Source organism: Pezoporus occidentalis, unplaced genomic scaffold, assembly GCF_034315485.1.
Source record: "Pezoporus occidentalis ecotype Australia unplaced genomic scaffold, CSIRO_AGI_Poc_V1 ctg20, whole genome shotgun sequence".
Lineage (NCBI taxonomy): Eukaryota > Metazoa > Chordata > Aves > Psittaciformes > Psittacidae > Pezoporus > Pezoporus occidentalis.
In genome coordinates, this window is record NW_026913856.1 from 5,741,357 (window position 1) to 5,757,481 (window position 16,125).

At 41.9% G+C, this 16,125-nt stretch overlaps 1 protein-coding gene across 2 annotated transcripts; it reads left to right on the top strand.

The window, feature by feature from the left end:
* The first annotated feature begins 85 nt into the window (after positions 1–85).
* On the top strand, positions 86–13,221 carry HSD17B2 (hydroxysteroid 17-beta dehydrogenase 2). 2 transcript variants are annotated; one of them, XM_062618315.1, is made up of 5 exons: positions 86–347; positions 5,304–5,516; positions 6,220–6,405; positions 9,400–9,537; positions 11,100–13,221. In XM_062618315.1, the coding sequence occupies exons 1-5, from the start codon at positions 266–268 to the stop codon at positions 11,456–11,458; spliced, it is 978 nt and encodes a 325-aa protein (XP_062474299.1). In that variant the 5' UTR covers positions 86–265; the 3' UTR covers positions 11,459–13,221. The 2 variants fall into 2 exon arrangements, with proteins under 2 accessions (XP_062474299.1, XP_062474297.1); XM_062618313.1 differs by lacking the exon at positions 86–347 and adding an exon at positions 459–811.
* Positions 13,222–16,125: the final 2,904 nt, after the last annotated feature.

The following is a 16,125-nucleotide window of genomic DNA, read 5'->3' on the forward strand; positions in this document are numbered from 1 at the left end:
AAGGTGGCACATGTGTGATAAAGCACAATTCTAACCGCACAGATTGCACTACAGAGAGTAAATAACCCTGTCCTGACTCGTTTTTACCACTGCCCATCAGAAATCAGTTCCACTGAAACTACACTAAGTTTTTAGACAGGAAATTCCAACCGTTTGCTGTAAAGGAAACTGTTATGTTTTTTTTGTCCAACTCTATGAAAATGTACTTTAAACTTATAAAACATATAGCAGTTAATTTTTTCCTGAAGCCAGCGCTCGCTACATCATGTCTGTTCCCAGTGCTGTCAATCATTATCCAGTCAGCATAGTGTTCAGAAGGTGGAGCTGTCAGGCAGAAGGAATAAAAGGTAAGAAAAGGAAGGCTTCTGCTTTCTTTCTGATGCCAAGGGTAAGTGAGATTATGTCAAACCTTTAAACAGAGTCCCCTTTCTCTGCCCCACCCCCTGCCTGTATATAACACATGCTGCATTTAGCAATACCTGCTTTTACCCAGCCGGTGGTGGGGTGTGTGCGTGCCTGCTTCTCACCCTTGCTATGGATGCTCTTGCTGACAGCCCCCTTGGATGGCTCTGTGTGGGCATCACTGCGCTTTTTGGGGTGACTGTGTTCTGCACAGCCAAGAGGAGTCCAGTGGGTAAAGAAAATGTACTGGTCTGGAGCCTCATGCCTGCCTTGCTGGGGCTGCTGTGCGTGGCCATGCTGGGCACTGGTGAGGGGCTGGTGGTGTTCTGTGCCTCGTGCCTCGTTTCCTCCATGTACCTGAGTAGCACAGTGCTGCTGCCTGTGGGTGACAAAGCTGTGCTTATTACAGGTAGGGTGCTGCAGGCGTGCTTCGGGAAGCAAGACTGGCTTTTCTCACAAGTGGGCTGGAAAACTTTGTGTCCTCGGGTTAAGTATCTATGAAATGCATGCTTGTGAGGTTTTCTTTTATTGTTTGGGTTTTTTTGCTAATTTTATTTGCTTTGCCTGAGACTTTTTTTTTTTTTTAAGGTAAATAAGTGTTCTGAAATTAAGTAGAAAAGCATTTTAATAGATGCTATTATTTTTTAGTGTCTCATTTAATCTTTACAAGTAGCTTTTTAGATGTAGTTGTGAAATTAACCAGTGCAAAAAGCAGAAGAATACTTATGGTGTTCTAGTTTTTTAAGAGAGACGTTAACTTTTGGGAGCCTGTAGAACATGCTATTCACACGTTACTTGTGTTTACTTGAATTTATTGTACTGGATATGGATGTTTGGTTATCTTTTGGTATATGCATTTAGACAGTGCGTGCTGTGTCTATCCTGCATGTATTTCCAGACAGTGGTTTGGTGATATCTCTTGGAAATGATGTATGAAATCGTTCGACACGGAGTAATTTCCTTCATTAGCAGAGAAAGCTCAGAGCTAATTAATTGAGTCTCTGTTAACACTCTGATCTACTTAAACCTCACTTTTGTTTTGCAAGGATGGCATTTTTGTGGCTTTATGTCTTCTGCTTCTTCTAAAACTTTAGGTGTTGTTTATTTGTGTTAATCAAGCCTTTAAACTGGAGTGCTTGCCAACTGCTTCTTGTATTGTTAACTTGCTCTCTTTTTTTTTGTTGTTTTATTTTCTCTTTTTCTCCTCTGGAATGGTGAATTAAGTCACTTTAGTTTACATAGCTATTCCGTGCAGAATTTCGTTTGCTTTTATAGGGGCACCTGAAAATAACTTAGATTTGCTTAGCAAGCATTAATATGGGGGTTAAATGCAAAAGTTAAGAGAGAACAAGGTATGTCCTCCCCTCACAGCTGGGTTTCTCCCTGGAGGTGTATCAGATGAAGATGGATGTTGGGCAGGGGGGATCCCTCTTTTCCCACGGTTGCAGACACGGGGGTTGTGCTTGTACTTGGGCATCTCCTTGCTTTTTGTAAGACCGCAGTTCTCCAGGGAAAAGCACTCTCTGAGCTTACCTGCTGTAGAGAATATGAATTAGAGCAATATAGGGGGGTGAAGAATAGTTGGGGATATTCCAGCAAGTGATTGTGCTTTCTCTGTACCCGTGCTGTAACTGTCCTGGGGAAAGGCAAGTTTGGACACTTCTGACAGCTGACATGTCTGAGGAGGCTCTTCTTGGTCTTCCTTTGAATCCAGGCTGTTATGCAATCAATCAAGCCGTCCATTAACTGGAACAGAAGTTTTGCTCAGCACATTTCTTCGTTAAATTGTTTTGACTGTAGTGCATTTTCCCCGTACCAGCCATAGGATGTTTTGCAGGTGTAAGGTGCATTTAAATCAATTTTTGATGTCATTTTCTCCAATTTAAAAAAGACCTGAGGCAGGCACTTTGTGCGAAATGGTGATTCTGTTTATTTATTTATACTGCCATCACCACCCCTTTCAGCCCTGCAGGGTTGAGGAATGCTGCTGTGTTCTGGGCAGCTACCACATATCACTAGCGAGATGGCTGCCAAAGGATGGAGTAATAATCTGTGTGCTTATCTCTCTGGGTTTTGTCAGATATTGTTCTGGCCCTCTTTAGGCGTCCCTTGTACAGATGCTGCTCTGTGTTATTTATTTAACCTGACAGTTCACCAGAGTACCATGGGAAGGGAAAACTGCGTCCAGTTGTCAAAATGCTTTTTCACATGAATAACTGTGCACATCTGAGCCGTCCTAGAGCCTGCTTTAAGTCACTGGTGAAACAGTTGTTCTGATCCTCTTCCTGGGAGACAGCACTTCAGTGTCCTAAAACAGAAGCTCCTGGACATGCAAACACTTTAGTGTAGTTTGGTAGATCCAATACCCAGTTTCTGTAAAAAATTAGTGCGATAAAAAAATTGTGAAGATACAAAGTAGCAGGAATTGTGAAATTCTTGCTTCAGTTATCTTGTGTGGATGAGTTTCTGCAGCTAATTTGTCTTTTCATTCTTGATGTGGGGCTTGTCATTTCTGATGCCTAGTGTGAGTCTATGATAAATGCCCAGTAATGATTTAGTTGCAGTCAGTAGCGACTGCCTTTCCTATAATAAATCTTTAGATCAATTCACAAAGTTTTGGTTTTGACATACAAGTAGGGAGGAAAGAATTCTCTCTCTCTTCCCTATAGAGGATTAACAACTGTTCCAATTTCATGAGATGAAGGGTAATGTTTCTCTGGATGTCAGAAACAGGTCTGAAATTCAAATCAGACTTGTTTTGATAAAAGCTGGGGACAAACCCAATGGCAGGCACAGATGAACACTGCTTTTTATTTCCTTCTTGGAGCTGCTACACCCATCCCTATTTGGGAAGTGGCAGAGTGATCAACAAGTTAAAGCTGTGTTGTAAAAATTAATATCTGTATCTGTGGCTATGTACTTGCTGGGAAGGATGAAAGGGGAAGGATTTGATCTAGAAATAGGGTTTTTCACTAAGAAAACAGAAAGGAAAGACACCTGGCCCCCAAACGCAGAAATCTGTCTTGTCTTTGGGATATTTGCAGGCCTCTTCATGTCTCTTTAGAGAATTCCAAGAATGCAGGTTTTTTCTTCTCTTTTGGGTCAGGGCTGAAAGAAGCTAAATGTGATATACGCGGTGCTCTGGTACATCTTCAACAGACTGCAGACTTAAAAAATGCTAAAAAGCAGGTATTTTTTCTTTATTGAATTAAAAAGAGGACACGAAATTCTTTTCAACAACTTGCAGTGACTGATCCAGGCATTTAGTTTGTGTTTCTTTCACCTGAGATTAAATATTTTCACCTTTCGGGACTGAAGACCCACCTAGAAGACAGAAATTAAGATCTATCATGATTATGGTGAGTCTCTTTGCAGTTGGGTTCTATTGACTATGGATTTTGGGTGCAGGAGCAGGCCTGTGAATAGCTAAGATAATATCTGCCTCTGTGTGTCAAAGCCAGAGATTAACCCTGGTAAGTTTATGGTAGGGTTAAGTAGGGAGTATCACAGCTCTTTCACAAATGAGGAAATAGTAAAAGATCTGGTAGGAGTCCCAGCCCTTCGTCCGGCATTCACGTTTCCAGCCATGTAGGTTTGGAGGCTGAGCATTTATGTAATAAATTATTATTGCAGGAGATAGCCAAGCCCTGGGATCGCTCCATGGATCTCAGTGCACATCAACATCCAGGAGCTTGCTTTGCCGCAGTTAGAGTGGAATGTGTGGTGCACAATCACAGCACATGCTGATGTGTCTCTGCTTTACAGTGTAAAAACTGCATTAGTTACTTAAACTCCTCATTTACCTCCTGACATTGTCCTTTGCAAAACTTCTGCAGCATAGACCCTATAAACTCCTTCCCTCTCTCTAGCAGAGCCCTATGTTGCCTCATCTGGGGTCTTGGTGGGCAGATAGGTGACACGTTTCTTCCCTTGCTGAGAAGCTTCTCTGTAGGCGAGAAGAATGGGAATCAGAGTTAAAAAAGACATCAGGAGAGAAAACACCTTCTTAACATATCTTAAAATTGCAAAACGCTGCGACAAAGGGAGAGACTTGTGAATCAGCTGAATTATTTGTTAAATATTTCTCCTTACCTGGTTGAAGGAATTGCACAGTTGTTATCGCAGCAGTCGTGTGTTTGCTGCAGTTGTGCTTCCTGCGTTTGGTAGTTCAGTGCCTTATTGTAAGAAACAGTTTGGGAATAAGTTTGGATAGATGGGATGAGAGAAGTTCTAATTAGTGTTAGCATGAATTAAATAGCTGGTGCTGTTTGGCTTAACCTAAAAATGCCACTCAAGGGCTTTCTTGGGGTTTGAAATCATTGAACTCCTTTGCAGGTAAAGAAACAGTTGCTTGGCTTTGGCTTGGTTGCAGCCTGTGACAAAAAAAGTATTTATCAGAAGGATCTGGACAGTAGATGTTTGAATAGAATAATGCTGCTTCTTTGAAGTAAGAAATAAAACCCAACAATTTGAATTCCAATGTCCTGTAATTGCTTTCTCCATCTGAGATTTCAAATTAAAGCGTGCATGTTTTTATTTTCCCTAGACACTTTTGTTAGAAGGTTTCAGTCTGAATAGTTGTATAAACCCAATCTATGGTTTTATTTCCGCTGTGTGTATGGAGTATGTCTTGGAATCTGTTACTGGTAGAGCATGAAGTGATGCTGTCAGCAAGAAGGCAAGAACACATGGTCTATCAAGCTTTGTGGAACATGCGAAGGTCCAGCTCCGCAAACCTTCGTATCTGAACTTCCAACTGTCATACGTATTTCAGTGACTTTATTTCATCACCCTTCTGGTTACATTTGCATGTGTTTCCATTACACATTACATTTGCATGTGTGTGCCTTTAATAATGGTTTAGGACAGACCTACTTTTCAAGTCTTTTTGATGCTTTCAGGAAGTGACACGGGGATAGGACATGCACTGGCTAAATACCTGGATAGCTTAGGCTTCGTTGTGTTTGCTGGGGTTTTGAATAAGGATGGACCTGGAGCTAAGGAACTGAGACGGACCTGTTCTCGGAGACTTTCTGTGCTGCAGCTGGATGTAACCAATGCCAAACAAGTCAAGGAAGCCTTGCTGAAAGTCTCAGAGAGGGTGCAAAATACAGGTAACAGTGTATTTTTCCCATTATAACAGGAGTACTAATGTAGCTGCTTATAAGCTGCATCTCTTAACTTTTGGGTGCAGCATGGCTTCTGTGTGTCACCTCCATTCCACTGTCTGTAGGCAGTCCAGGGTATTTATATTAATGATTCCTGCTTTCTGGGCCACATGAAAAATGGTGATGGCTGTTCATAGAGTGAGCACTGTGTGTCTGCAGCTGCAGATCATCAGTGTTTTCATCAGTTCGACCTTTGTGGAGTATGAAGACAGGCTTAGAAGGTTGGGGCTGTTCAGCCTGGAGAAGAGAAGCTGCGTGGAGACCTCATAGCAGCCTTCCAGTATCTGAAGGGGGCCTGTAAGGATGCTGGGGAGGAGCTCTTCATTAGGGACTGTAGTGGTAGGACAAGGGGTAATGGGTTAAAACTTAAACAGGGGAAGTTTAGATTGGATATAAGGAGGAAGTTCTTTACTGTGAGGGTGGTGAGGCACTGGAATGGGTTGCCCAGGGAGGTTGTGAATGCTCCATCCCTGGTGGTGTTCAAGGCCAGGTTGAATGAAGCCTTGGGTGACATGGTTTAGTGTGAGGTGTCCCTGCCCATAGCAGGGGGGTTGGAACTGGTTGAGCTTAAGGTCTTTTCCAACTCTAACTATTCTATGATTCTATGATTTCATGCTGTTAACAGACTTATGCCTTTTCTTCTTCCCAGGACTCTGGGGAGTCGTGAACAACGCAGGCATCCTGGGCTTCCCTGCTGATGGCGAGCTGCTCCCCATGAACACATACAGGATGTGCATGGAGGTGAATTTCTTTGGGGCTGTAGAAGTGTCCAAGACCTTCTTATCATTACTCCGGAAATCCAAGGGGAGGCTGGTTAACATGTCCAGCATGGCAGGTGAGCTGAACTAAAGTGCCAAAAAAACTGCTAGTGCAACGGCAAAAAATCCTAACTTTCTTGGCAAAAATGTGGAGGAAGGTGTTGGTTGTTCTTGCTTGTCAATACACCAAGGGAATTAATATCTATGTAATAAGTGCAGGTTTTTCTTTTGATTGGGATGCTGTTTCCAGAAATCAGCCCTTAAAGAATCAGCTAAAGCAACTAAAAATAGGCTGTTATAGGAAAGATGGTGAAATTTGGATCTTGTGTTACAGATGCTTTGAGTGATGGCTGTGTGAGCTTCCAGAAAGATGAGTGGTAAATCACAGATGTTCCTATAATATGTTCCAGCAGAAGTCTGTGACCATGTCTGTGTGCCATTGAACCACACTGTGGAGATGCCCAAAAGCTTTCTCTGCCTTCTGCAGAGAAAGGCTTTATTCCATTTGGGCTGGTTACATATAAAGTTTCAACCTTTTCTTAATACTTTGGGTTAACCAGAGCATAAATATCTTTTGGGTAAGTGCATGACATTTGTAACAGTCTCTAATAAATGTTAGATATTTCACTTGGGCAGCTCCACCTTTCCACCCCTGAAGGGCTCAGTTACTATAGTTAGGGTGAGAAAGCACAATAATGAATCAGCTGCTGAAGAAAAACATTAAATTCTTCAAAACAGAGTTTTAATTTTTGCTGAATCCGATGGTTCTTTTTAGAGTACACAGTCCTAGAGCATGGTCTGCTAAAAACCTGGGAACTGAAGAGAGTGTGTGTATTTCTGTAAAAATATTTTCAATTTTTTCTTAAAAATTACTTTAGCCTAACTTATTAGGAAGATGGTATTTTTTCATGAGTGAAACAACTTTTTAAAAATTAATAGCATGTGATATGATTTCCAGTTTTGTCCCATAAATTGTACTTGCTATATATATATATGCTTTTATAACATGACTTCTATTCTAGGAGAACAGCGGAGATTAAGATGTAGGAACTGAAGTAATACAGTATCTGGTTAGCCAACAGCTGAGGAGCAAGAATGCTCCTTTGAAATGAGACCTGCTAGAAGCAGGATGTCATGATGCTGGGAAGTATTTTGGTTTAAGACCTCTTAAGGATCTACTGTATCATCTGCTTCCCAAATGTTCCTTTGCCCTGTCTGCTTGGACCCTTACTTCTGCACAGCTTCTGTCCCCCCAAGTCCTGCTGTGCTGCTGGGGTGGCTTGTGAAGGTGTTACCTGGTGTTCATGGCTTATGCTGAGGATGTGGCTGCAGGCTAGCTCTGACACTGCAATCTTCTTTTCTCAGTTTATAATCCCAAGTATTTTTTTGTATCTGCATGCCTGTGCTTATGGTTTGTTGCTGACACTTAAAGGCATCAGCCCTGAACTGTCAGGACTTTTTTGGTGCTTCTCTGCCCACCAGCCCTTGCAAGCACAGACCTGTTTTCTCTGAGCACACAAGTGAAGCTTGCACTTACAGTGTTTTGGGGCAGAGGTCTTGATTCCGGGCATGAATGCCTGAGCTTGTTTGCAGGGTTAAATGGAGAGCTGAATGATTTGCCTTTACAGGAGTTGATAATGACCCTGCTTAAACTATATCTGTTTACACAGATGTTCTTGCTCACCGGCTGGTTTGAGTAAATAACTTTCTCTTAATGCCAGGTCTGAGGGTCCTTTGGTAAAACATTAACAGAGAAGTTAGTGAGGTCTCATTGTGCTGGATCTATTCCTGTCTGTGCAGAGCTAATTTAACTGAATTTGAGGTTAGCCTGACCTCAGAGAGAAAGAGTCTCTGATTCAATTGGCTCAAACCAATTGAAACGCAAACTTATTCGGATGCATACAGAAGAATAATTAACATAAAATTGGCCTGAATTCTTCAAAGATAAGAAAGTCCAGTGATACTTTGGTTGTTGTGGTAGAAAACCCAATAAACAGCACCAGTGGCTCACCTGAAAATTCCCCTGTATCAAAGTATTTTGTTTTAAAAGATCAAACACATTGAGATAAATATGTAATGTTTGAAACAGTCTGTACTGGAGCATGTGCCCAACTGCTTCCTCAAGAGGAAGGGCTGCCCATTCTGTTCCCTCCTCCCTGCAGTGCTAACACAGCCTGTGGTGGCTGTGATGACCCCCAAATCTGCAATGGTACTCTGTGTGGTGATAACACCACACTTGTGGAGAAAGTAAAGAGGGGGACGATGCTCAAATTAAAGCATCTTGGTATTTTTCTAAAGCTGAAGAAGTGACAGTCTACCAGTTTTTGGAACAGAGAAAATCTCTGTATTTGGAAGGTACTATTTTTTGGAAGATTTGGGTTTGTAAAAATACAGATTTATTTTAAATCCACCTAAAATACTGTCTGTTTTCTATCTTTTCCATCTGATCAACTGCTGCTGGGTTTGGAGAAGATAAGATAAAACTATAGGCAGGGGTCTGCTTCTGTGATGGGTGTTGGGGAATCCTGTTGCCCTGAGGGGTGTGATTCCAGACACAGAGGTTTTTTGCCCACTGTTGTCTCTAGTTTTCTGAAACTAGCTGGAAAGAACTTATAAGTTAGCTTTATAAAGCTAGAATTGAGATTACTTACCCTGTTGTAACTGTAGTTTATAATAAGAGCTTGAAATTCATGTTACAGTAAGAAGAAGAAACAGCAGCATTAAACTGTTGCTCCACTATTTATATGAACTAAAACATCATCTGTGTTTCTGAAACCAACAGTCATGATTTTCAGCAGTTTTTATGCTTAAATGCACTAAGGTTTATTTTTTTCTGCCACACAAGGTGTCTTGTCAGGTGTTAGTGAGCATAACTGCTATAAGCAACTGCTAATTTACGACTTTCACTTTTTTTTAACCTCTAGAAAGAAATCAATCCCCTACTGACTTGTCTTTAACCTCAGTGAGAGACGCATAATTTTGGTTGTGCTATAATCTTCCTTCTAAATCATTAAAATAAAGGCTGGAAAGATCTACCGTTGAGCTTCATTATGTTTATATTGCTCCTGCAGGAGGCATTCCACTACCAAGGTATGCTGCATATGGTGCATCAAAAGCAGCTCTGGCCATGTTTTCTGGAGTAATGAGGCAAGAGCTTTCCAAATGGGGAATTAAAGTTGCTGCAATTCATCCATCAGGCTTCCGAACAGGTTGGTATTTGACATTTTGGGTAGTTCTTTCTGCCTCGCTTCTTTCCCTATAGTCAGCATCCTCAAACAGAGCCCTGAGTGATTCTCAGCACTTGGACTTTTTCTCCCATCCTTTATGTTGTTTATGGAAATGAAGATCTGCATTTTTTGTGATGTCCTCTCCAGTTCTGCATCTGCTTGCCTCTGCCTTGCAAGTGCAGCCTTTATCCTAGGCAGAGCTTTCCTTGCTTTAAGACAGAGCAGGGTTCATGCAGTTTGTGTCTTCCTGTTGCTGTAGCTTTGCTGAAGTTAACAAACCAAGCGTCATGGTGTGTTGGGTTTGAGTGTTATCCCTTGCTTGAACTGCATGAGCACTTCAGGGCTCACTGTCAGTCGTACCTTTCTTAATACCAGAGCTGTCTTTGCTGAACTCTCTCATCTTGCATTGATGTGCCTGCAGCAATACCTGTTATCCTGCCTCCTTGCTGTCCATGTTACTCTGGTATTTCCTCTCCACTCCTTCCCTCTGCTGCACTCCTACTGCTTTCTGTTCCAAACCCTTCTCTTTCCACTGCTCTGAGCACTTTGTGCAGAGCCTGTCCAGGTTACAGACTCACCTCCTGCTGCACCCAAGAGCAGGATGGGTGTCATACATGTCCCTGCTCTAGGACATGCCTGGCAGCTACCTGAGGACATCAAATCCCACATCTCTCTACTCAGCAAGTCCTGGTGACTTCATGGAGACCTTAATTCTTAAGCTGATGAAAAGCAAAATGGCCATAAATCCCTGCTGCCCTAAATGCCTCCCCTCCAGGGCAGAGGCTCTGCAGAGCACTGGCCTCTGACGGTGCCTTTGTGGTCAGTGGTACATGACTGAGGTTTTACTGTCACGGCCCCATTGTCAGACTTCTGGATGAAAAATTAATGCATCAAAACAAGCCCTGGTATTTGAGATTTAAGTGTTTATTTAAAGGTTTTATTTATTTACAATGCTTAATGAACAATAGATGGGCAATAAATGCACTGGAAAAGCCACTGATTTCATTCCTACATGATACTGATGGGGGGGGATTAATAACTTTTAAAGAAATCTGGCCTAATACAAGCTTTATTCTTCACAAAGCTAGTTATTGAAGTACCAGCGTCACTTGTGAAAGAGGGGCTTAGGACTTGGCCAACACAAGTAAATCCTGTTCACCTCAGTTTGCCTGTCTTTCCTCAGTGACTCTCACATGTTAATAAATACTGATTAGAAACACCCACAAAATGAGTAAGGGCTGAATGGTGAGGGGTAAGAGGAAGAAAAAAACACTGACGTGGCTGTGAGAGGCTGTTTAGGTGGAGCTGGTAACCAAATAGTGCATGTGCCCCATGCATTTTTTAGTAGTCTGTGCTTCGTACTTTCTCCTCAGGGTAAAAGCACTCACAGCTAACTGGCACTTTTCTCTGTTCTTCACTGACCCAATTTAGAACAACTTTGAATCAGCATCATGGTGAAGAACAACTTATTGACTATTAATTATAGATAATTTTGTTTAGTTCGGCCCAAACCCACTTGCTGTACTGTGATGTTGCTGTTTCAGGTATACAAGGTACATCTGACATGTGGGATAAGCAAGAAAAGGAGCTGATGGAGAACCTTCCAGCAGACACAAGGCAAGCCTATGGTGATGAATACCTCCTGGGGCTGAAGACCTACCTCCTGCGTATGCCTGCGTACTGTGACGCCAACCTCTCACCTGTGCTGAATGCTGTCCTGCATGCTTTGCTGGCCAAGAGACCACATGGCTTGTACACCCCTGGCAAAGGGGCTTACATGCCCCTCTGCATCTTTTGCTGCTTTCCTCTCTGGTTCTATGACTTTTTCATTAGTAAGATGCTGAGTTCTGAGCCTGTCCCAAGGGCACTGAGAACATCAGAAGAAGAAAGCAAGAATCTCTGAGGTATCCATTAGCATTTGTCTTACTTGATGAGATAACTGGGGAAAACTCTATTTTAAGACACTGCTATTTATTGTACTGTCTTTGTTAAATGACATCTACACTTCCTTACAAACAGAAGTAAATCTTTGTGTTAAAAGTAATGTTCAGGAAAAGCAATGGATGATCAGAAATAGAAATCTATTCCCAGATGGGGCATTTTTGGAGGAGTTTGAATGTTTTCCGGGTGTTTTTGTATCCTGCCTTCTGTGTAAGGTATCTCATGAGGTTACATATTTCCTGTCTGCTTCAAAAGGCACCACCATCACACAAACAGATGTATAACCTATTTTTTTTCAAAACAAAGCAATCCTTGAAGATCAACAACCTTCTTAAACATCATGAAGAGTTACATGTATTTCTATCACTGAAGAGATTTAGAAATGCCTGATGCAAATCCTTCTTGCTCCATCTTCAGCCTAATACATCGCAGGCTGTCTTAGTTCTGCTGCTGTTGAACCTGAGAAATTATTGACCTTTTCCCCATCAAGTTTTGTGAAGTATAGTTGTGATGTTTATCATGTATCCTCTTTGCTAGACTAAGCAACTTATATTAGTTGAGGGAAAATGAACGAGGACAGGTCAAGACTTTCATGAAGAAGTAGTCAATCTCCTTCCTACAGTATTAGGAAAAGTAATGATAAGAGTATCAGCTGCTAATTTTATATGACTGTCTTTGGTTATTCTGACTCTTGCTTGTTTATGTCTGTGCTTCCTTAATTATTAGTATACTCTGATCTCGTGTCTGCTTTCTATACAGTTCCTTGCTTGGCTCTGGTGTTACGAAGAACTCATGGTTTTGCCCATTACTCCTTACACCTTCCTATGTCACCCTCTGTTTTGGGGGGAGTTTGTGCTTACTCCTCTAAGTCAGTTTTCAGGCAGGCTTTACTGGAGTCCAGTGTCTATCTTCTGCTGGATTTTGGTCACTCATTTTCCCTAAATTCATTGTAGGAGTATTAGTTACGCTCCCTGCTGCTGGTTGTCCCTGTGCCCCATACCACAAACCCCTCACCAGTGCCAAGAGACTGGGCAACTCACCTATATTTCCTCTACCCCACTCCCATTTTTCATTGCCTGTCACATCCCCTGGCTTTGAAAGGCTGTGATATTTTGAAAGCAATCCTCATGCTCCCCCTGCATTCCCTGGTTTGGCCATCTGTCCTGTGCCTCGCTTTGACAAGATGTATTCCTTTTCTGATGATGAAAAAGTAAAAGTTGTTACATTCTGGGTTTTAAATGTAGATAGACTTTTTTTTCTCCTTCTTTTCTGAGCAAATTCCAGTCTTCTGTCATAATCCTCCTCATGTGATGTACTCTTGCAGTCAACTGAACAAAATCACAATTTAATTTGATTCTGTAGTACTTCTTCTTGTAGTACCTCCTTACATCTTTTACATTAGTGCAGAACTCTCGTTAATGCACAGAGGATGGTCAGCAGACTTGGCCCACCATTTTAGTTTGTGCCTCAGTGTGGAAATCATCCTGCCCTGTACATTTTGTTATGATTACTTTTACTACTGTTTTTACTACTGAGTCTGATGTCCTTGCAGCTTCATATCAATCTGCTGATTACAGACCTTTGTTTTCCAGTGAGAAACTGTGACCAAATGTTTTTCACTCAAAATCTGGGACTATGTCTATCTCTGCCCATTTCTTCCTTTATTTTCCAAATTTTATTATTTGTCAGCAAAAATGCCTAATAAAATATCATTTAGTAACTGTATTGTTGTGACTTCTTCTTTCTTATCTTACCCTTTGAGCTTTGTGCTCCCTCCCTGTGCTGCCCTTTGTTCCCTTAGCAGGAGAGCATTGAGGGACCTCCTCCGGGGGAAAGGGGCAGGGTGACATTTGGTGCCTTGTTTTGGGCAGGACATGATCCCAAATGGCTCAAAGGTAGCTTGTGAGCTGAAAGGAAAGGCGGGTGCAATGGGATAGAGAGCCAGGGCAGCAACCTCCGAATTTTGGCTACCTTCAGGGCAAGGGAACATACTGCCAGTTAACCTATCTCTATCCCCATCTTTGATGGATGTGGTTGTTGCATTTCACACACAATTTAGGTGTAACTTAGGTGGGCTGGAATTTTGCCATCAGGTACATTATATAATGTACAACCAAAATTCCTCTTAGCAGTCAGTTGTCTGTTTTGAGTAGCAATCTTCATGCTAAACTTTAATTCATAGAATCATAGAATAGTTAGGGTTGGAAAGGACCTTAAGATCATTCAGTTCCAAAACCCTTGCCATGGGCAGGGACACCTCACACTAAACCATGTCACCCAAGTCCTTGTCCAACCTGGCCTTGAACACCACCAGGGGTGGAGCATTCACAACTTGCCTGGGCAACCCATTCCAGTGCCTCACCACCCTCACAGTAAAGAACTTCTTCCTTATATCCCATCTAAACTTCCCCTGTTTAAGTTTTAACCCATTACCCCTTGTCCTGTCGCTACAGTCCCTAATGAAGAGTCCCTCCCCAGCATCCCTATAGGCCCCTTTCAGATACTGGAAGGCTGCTATGAGGTCTCCACGCAGCCTTCTCTTCTCCAGGCTGAACAGCCCCAACTTCCTCAGCCTGTCTTCATATGGGAGGTGCTCCAGTCCCCTGATCATCCTCGTGGCCTCCTCTGGACTTGTTCCAACAGTTCCATGTCCTTTTTATGTTGAGGACACCAGAACTGCACACAATGCTCCAGGTGAGGTCTCACAAGAGCAGAGTAGAGGGGCAGGATCACCTCCTTCGACCTGCTGGTCACGCTCCTTTTGATGCAGCCCAGGATACGGTTGCTTTCTGGGCTGTGAACGCACACTGAAGCCGGCTCATGTTCATTTTCTCATTGACCAAAATCCCCAAATCCTAGAATCATAGAATGGTTTGGGTTGGAAGAAGTCTTAAAGATTAAGTTGTTGCTTTGTTATTTGGTTGTGTTTGTAAGATGTAATTTCTTTTTTCCTCCCTTTTTGTAACAGGAATATTATCTTCCACATTGCAGACATATTCAACTAAGCATCTACATGGAAGATTTGACTTATTTTTTTTTTGCTTTTCCTTCCCAGAAAATTTGTGTTCTAAATAGTCATTTTGCATCTCTTCACCTAACTACAAAGGTATTTTAGCAAGCATCAATAATTGTGGTATCAAAGATTGTTATGGCTTTGTTCCTATAGGGATCTTATTTTGTCTCTCAAAGACAATTCTGTTGTAAGACATTATTGAATTATGTGCTATCTAATGGCTGTAATATTAGAGGTAAGTTTCTTTTTGCTAATGGTTTGCATTGCAAATAATCCAAACCGTGAGGCTGGAAGAACTGCAGAATAAATTGTGGGTATTTGTGGCCAACAAACCCATGCAGATATTAATGACAATGCCAGCTTATGCTCTCAAAGACCAATGCCTATGATGTGTCATGCTCCTTTGGTTACATATATACCTAATGCTATGGTTACATATATACCTAATGTTACATATATACCTTTGGTTACATATATACCTAATGCAAAGCTATTTTAGGTGTGGGAAGAGAGGATGTTTAGTTCAAGCACTGGAAACTGATGTGTTAAAACCCCCAAACTAGCGAACTTGATTTGGGTCTATTTTCAAAGGCAGCATTTCTAACAAAAAGCATATGGCATGAAGAAAAGCATCTGATAAGTTGAAGAAATTGGCTCTAACCCTAAAAAAGGTCTAATAAATAATACTCAAATGTAACTTAGTGCCCCACGCTAGTCAAGTGTGTATATATTAAACCCACATGTGTATAGTTTAAAAGGGGTTATAAGCTGCAGAAATCATTATTAAAGAGTAGGTTTTATACACTTTCCTCTGATCCAGCCTCTGGAATGCAGGTTGTGACTGAGATGTAAATGCTGTTGGATGCGTTTTACCAAGCAAATTCGTGACTGTTGTCCTGGGCCTCCCACTCTCCTGTGTTGCTTTTATTGCTCTGGCTGACATAATGCTCTTACTTGATGTGAACAATTGATTTTCAGATACGTAGCTTTGTGAGACAAAAGACGAATTGGAACATAGTTTGCTTCTGTAGCTGTTATTCTGGATCCATTTTTCCTCTCTACGGGGCCCCTAATGGTCACCTTATCTAATGCTTGCTTCTAGCATTGCAAGCTGGAGAAGACAGATAAAATATCAGGCCTTTTTGTGGTTATGTCAATAGCTGGCCATGGCAAGAAGCCATGGTAGGGAAGTTTTGGTGGCCACTTGCCAGAGGACGGCCTCTGCATTTCAAGAAGAGCAGGAAGGGTCAACATGTCCATGTGGCTGGAAGTAGGGAAAAGGCCTGGAAAATTTAAAGAATGTTCAAACAAGAGCTTTGATAGTGAATTTCGGGTTGGATATAACTGGTGGCATAGGAGAGTGGGGAGTTTTGGGTCACTGAGGGATATGGACTCATGTGAGGACAGGGATTAATTGTAAAACTGCTTTCAAGGTCTGTAGAAGGTTGAGCAGACAATTTTGTGCTGGCTGTCTTGGTAATGGTTATGCACAACTTCTTTTTTCTTCAAGACAAAGCCATCAATATAGCGTCAAATACATACAGTAATCCCAATGCCCATTTTTCAGTAGCAGAGGCCAAAAATGGAAATGGAGAGAAAAGGAATAGTTGCTTTTT